This window comes from Lolium perenne, chromosome 2 (assembly GCF_019359855.2).
Source record: "Lolium perenne isolate Kyuss_39 chromosome 2, Kyuss_2.0, whole genome shotgun sequence".
Taxonomy (NCBI): domain Eukaryota; kingdom Viridiplantae; phylum Streptophyta; class Magnoliopsida; order Poales; family Poaceae; genus Lolium; species Lolium perenne.
In genome coordinates this window covers 299952521-299957766 of record NC_067245.2, presented here as the reverse complement: position 1 = coordinate 299957766, position 5246 = coordinate 299952521, and the positions used below count along the sequence as shown (strand labels likewise).

The window sequence follows — 5246 nt, the reverse complement described above, 5'->3', positions numbered from 1 at the left end:
TGATTAATTATGATTGATTGTTGTATGTTTATGTTTATACCATGTACTAGGGTTCGGATGGTGCTGACGCAGAACAGAGTCCGTAAACTAAAACTGTAAAACACGAGTTCTGCGCCAGCCATTAGTTTTACGGGTTTACGGGCTCTGTTCTGCGCCAGCCATTAGTGAACTAAACTCGGTGTTTTCAGTTCGCTTGAGATGCTCGGTAACTGAATATGGCATGTAATACTTTCCGACACACAAAACAACAATGGAATTCTCTTTTTTTCATATAAAAATTCTAGACCTACCTTAACAACGGGACCCACAGTACGTTTTTCCTACTAGTACGGTTCAGCACGGCTATGATCGGTATCCTCGGGGCGTACGTACGCAGGAGTCCATGATTACTTGCACGATTTGCTTTGGCAATATAAGTTGTCCTTCTTTCTAAGATATGTATTATTAAGACGCCTTCGTGGAAATCGAGTTTTCCCTTTATCCGTCATTGTTTACGTTCGCCATGGATAAAATCTCGACCTCGTCAAGATGCTTGAAAGAGAGCACGGCGACGCTCAGTCTTGAGGTGACAAACTACCTGCAGTTAAAGGGCGTGAACGCCGGCGATTACGTTAGCTCCCGCGTCTTCTCAGTTGGTGGCTACGACTGGGAGATCCGGTTCTACCCTGGAGGAATAGACGAGCAGGATTGTGCCGGCAAGGCCTCAGTGTTCGTGTGGTTTCTCGGCAAAGAAGATAAAGACGTGGGCGCCAAGTTCACGATGAGCATGCTGGAGAACAAGACCAAGGCACAGGTTGCCAGCTTCGATGTGAGGAAGCGCTTCTTCAGGAATCCAGAATACAGATGCTGGGGTTTCCCTGAATTCGTCGACAAGTCCAGGCTCGAATCGCTGTCGCGCTGCGGCGACGGATCCTTCACGATACTGTGCGTACTCACTGTCAGTCTGGAGTCGTCGCCGCTGGAGCTTCCCGACCACTTTGAGCAGATTCTCCGGGACGGGAGAGGTACCGACGTCCTGTTCGGTGTGGCTGGCCATGAGTTCGCTGCGCACAAATCTCTCCTGGCCGCCCGATCGTCGGTCTTTGGTGAGCAGTTTTTTGGGCCCAAGGCGGAGAAGGATATGCTGCGCGTGGAAGTTCTCAACATGGAGCCTGCCATCTTCGAGATGATGCTGCACTATATCTACACGGACTCACTCCCGGATTGCGAAGATGAAGGAGGCTACGGTACCGCGACAATGCAGGATTTACTGGCTGCAGCGAGCAGTTACAAGCTAGACAGGTTGAAGATAATATGTGAAGACGAGTTACGCAAAAGGATCGACCAGGAGACCGTCACAACCCTGTCCGCGTTAGCAGATCAGCACGGCTGCAATCGGCTCAAGGTTGCATGTGATAAGTTTGTACCATCATCCAAGTAACATGGCTGCATGCTGTTGTGGATTTCTACATGTTTAAGGAGCTACTAGTTGTTTTCTAATTCGTACAACATTTACTTTTCGGGTGTGCCTATGTCTCCGTCAACTGAGATTTTCTCAAGTCTCAGTCACCCCAGAAAAGTGCAACTGCAGTTCAAAAAAATGTGCAACTCGAATCAGTTGTACTTTTCTACTAGAAAAGTGCAATTGCACTTTTTTGGCAGAAAAGTGCAACTCAAGTGCATTTTTGTAGGTGAGTACTAAGCCTTAAATAATTCTCAGTTGACCGTGACTTAGCAAAACCGTTACTTTTCTCCCAACACAAATTTGTTTTGGTCCGTCCAGGTCACAACTAACATCATTCTTACGATCCAATCATCCTTGTTGCTCTTGCGTCCACGTGTATCACGTTTAATTGATGTCTGGAAATTTTCAAAAGCGATATCGACCCGAGAAAAAAAAAGGAGGCAAAAGAGACTAGCAAGCTAGCAGCCCATAGCCCCATACTCGCCTAAGAACATACGGTTTCCAAGTCGATTAAGCGTTAGGTGAATTCTTTACTGGTAGTTAATAGTATTAATTTTCCTGGAAAATTTTGTCTTACAAGTTTTTACGGTAGGCTCACTAATCAATTGACAGCATATGTGATACCTCTGTTTATATTTAGCATCACTCCAATACGAAATCTATACCAGTAGTGATGCAAAAGAAAATTGACATGTTATTTCCAAATCCTTTTAAAATTTGAGGTTGGATCAACTTCTTCTTCTCGGGGTCTACCTTCTGGACTCGAAGCTCCCCACTCCAAAGGCAAAGGCCGACAATCCATCATGAAGTGCTCCTTAAATCCATCGGTCTTCAAAATGGCGCCTAGGACTTGCGGTGATGCCAGACATGCCTCCTTGAGCTGTTTACAGCTGTGCTGATTTGCTAACGCGAGCATGGTTTTGACCGTATCCATATTGATCATGTCGCACAGCTGCTCCTTGCAAATCAGCATCAATCTATCCACCCCGTACCTATCCGCCGCAACCAACAAGTGTTGCATCACCGAGACGTTGAACTGCCCTCCTTGAACTTAGCTTGGTGGCAACGAGTCTGTGTAGATATAGGGCGCGTTTGGTTGCCTGAGCCTAATTTGTGGCTCACTGGCGCAGCGGTGCAAGCACACTTGCGCGTTTAGAATGAGCCACGAGCCAAAATTGGCATGTTGTTTGGTACATCGGACTGTATCGGCTGGGCCAAAAAAGACTTTCTTTTTGTTTGACTGCAGCCAAGCCCAAATCTCGATGGAGATGATATTAGGCCTGTTTCGTACCATCCAGACATGTCTAAGGTTAGATCTTCTCTACGACAGGTAGCCTTACCATGCTCTCACCTCCCATCACACATAAATCATAGTTCATGATAGTTGCAAACTTACGAAGCATAGCAGTTCACGAAATCATCCCTAGCTACTACGAATTGCAGTTTATCATAACGGGGTCGTTCAACATACGGGGGTCGAAAAGGGATTCGAGAAACAGGAGATCATAGGGGTTCTTCTTCTTCACTTCTTCTTCTTCACTTCTTCTTCATTTCTTCACTTCTTCTCAGATGGTGGTGTTGCCTCTAGCTTCCCACTTTGCGTCTGGACACTCTTGCCTCTTCACCTTCCAGACATCATTGTCGCCTGCTTCCACCCCATGGTCGGTCTCTACTTCATCAAAAGTGACAATCTCTTCGAAGAACTCATCCTCGCCCCAACCTAGAATCCAGTTGTGAAGAATGCAGCAAGTAAGGACCAGCTTTACCTGAGTGTCAAACGTGTGGAACAGTTTCTGGTCAAGGACCTTGAACCTATTCTTCAATGAAGCAAAGGCCCTCTCAATGGTGACTCTAAGGCTTGAGTGTCTGAGATTGAACAACTCTCTCGCATTCAGAGGCCGGTGCTTCGCAGAGAACTTGTTGAGGTGGTACCTTGTTTTCCTGAAGGTAGGTAGAATTCCAGATCGGCATGCATATCCAGCATCTCCAAGGTAGAACTTATCGTCAGGGATTTGCAACCCATCAGGCCTTGACAAGCTGTCGACCAGGATGCTCGCATCATGAGCTGAACCCTCCCACCCAGCAAGCACGTAGGTGAACCTCATATCGAAATCCACAGCTGCTAGCATGTTCTGGCTGGTGTAGTGCTTCCTCCCGTGGAATGCTGCAGACATTGATCTCGGTACCTTTGCAGTGACATGAGTACCATCAATAGTCCCAATGCAATCCTGTAAAAAAAATTAGGAAACAGTATGTTTCTGAAGGTACCACACATCTGATAGGTAGAAGGAACATGATTTTGTACTCACCCTGAAATAGGGGAACCACCTGTAGCTATTCTTGATCTTGGTTGGTGTGTTCATTGATGCTGACTTGATCATTTCACCTATGAGCTCCCCAATTGCGTACATCACCTGCTGGAAGTACCGAGAGATAGTCTCCGTGGATCACTGAATGTGTTATGGATGACTCTGAACCTCTGGTTATGACCGACGACATGAAGAAACATTGTGACTTGTTCTTCGACAGAGGTGTGGATGCTATCAGTCAGCAGTCCTGTATCCCTGAACGTTTTCACAGGTGCATAGAAAGGGTCTCTTCTCATCCGTAGCATTTGGATAGACTCTACGTCATTGCAGTTGTAGATGTTGTTTAGGTTGGCAATCCTCTCCTGATCTCGTGGTAACATAGGTCCGTAAGTCACACGAGGATAAGCAGCATGCCTAACTGCTCTCTTGTGCACCATCAGGATCCAGGCGTGTATGCAAATGATGAGTTATGCGGCGTGATGCCCAAGCTGGAGCTGATCGGTCTACTCAAACAAGATCTATGCATTACAAACAGTTTTATCGAACCCAAGAACATGAATCTAACACTACAGTACAGCAGATGAGTTTCCCCTTACCTCCGTCATGGCGGACGATGGACACGGTTGAAAGCCGCCGCAGATGTGCGCAGGCTCCGCCGTGGCTAGAGAAGAGGACCCTGGTCCAGCGCCGGAGACCAAAGGGAGATGAGCGCTGCCAGATCTGGGTCGCCGCCGCCGCCGTCGATGCGAAATTTGGGGGAAGGAAAAAATTGGGAGGGGGCTAATGGAGAGGGTAACCGAAGAGGGAGGTTACCCCTACCTTTGCCGCGCTACGCCGCTGGGATTTCGGCTTCTCCCGCCATGTCGAGGCGGAGCTCCCGCGCGAATGGCGTTGTCGATTTTCGTCTCGCCAGGGCCTGGCCCTGGAGAAACTGTCAAACCGGGCGTTCCTCCGGGGCCTGTCCCAGGGGTGCTTTAAAACCTGTGCAATGCAAGAACGCGAGTGCGTCTAGGGAACCAAACGGCCCAAAATTTGTTGGGCCGATGCGAGCCAAGGGGCGCCCAGGCAACCAAACGCGCCCATAGTGTAGAAGCATACCAAAGATGGCCGGATCCACGTCGATAACCTTGACACGCGGCATGTCCTTCTCCATCATCGGGCCAAAGGATTACGCATGGAACACGGGCGAATGCGCTGCCAGGATAGACCTGTGCACGCGGAACTCCCGGCTATGGACTCAGAACGTAACATATGCGCATGTCCCATCCCCTAGCAAGCGCTCCAGGTGGCTGGGCAGCTCCAGCGGTGAAGACTCGTTCTGGAGGACGAGGACGCAACGTATGGCGAAGCAGCCGTTGCCGACTTGCGACAACTTGGACCTCTCGACGAAACGGGGGTAGCCCACACTAGAGAATCTCCCCGGCGAAATGACATGCTTCCTCGGGCCAAAGCTAGAGCATGTCTAGCAGGCCCCTCAAAACGCGTGCACCCCA

The 5246-nt window shown here is 48.8% G+C and overlaps 2 protein-coding genes across 2 annotated transcripts; one reads left to right on the top strand and one right to left on the bottom strand.

Moving 5' to 3' along the window:
- The first annotated feature begins 502 nt into the window (after positions 1–502).
- On the top strand, positions 503–1420 carry LOC127329407 (BTB/POZ and MATH domain-containing protein 2-like). The gene has a single exon (XM_051355930.1). The coding sequence runs from the start codon at positions 503–505 to the stop codon at positions 1418–1420; it is 918 nt and encodes a 305-aa protein (XP_051211890.1).
- A 1589-nt stretch (positions 1421–3009) lies between these two features.
- On the bottom strand, positions 3010–4190 carry LOC139835855 (protein ALP1-like). The gene is made up of 3 exons (XM_071825738.1): positions 3960–4190; positions 3754–3858; positions 3010–3672 (listed from the first exon to the last, which is right to left on the bottom strand). The coding sequence occupies exons 1-3, from the start codon at positions 4188–4190 to the stop codon at positions 3010–3012; spliced, it is 999 nt and encodes a 332-aa protein (XP_071681839.1).
- Between the last annotated feature and the right edge of the window lie 1056 nt (positions 4191–5246).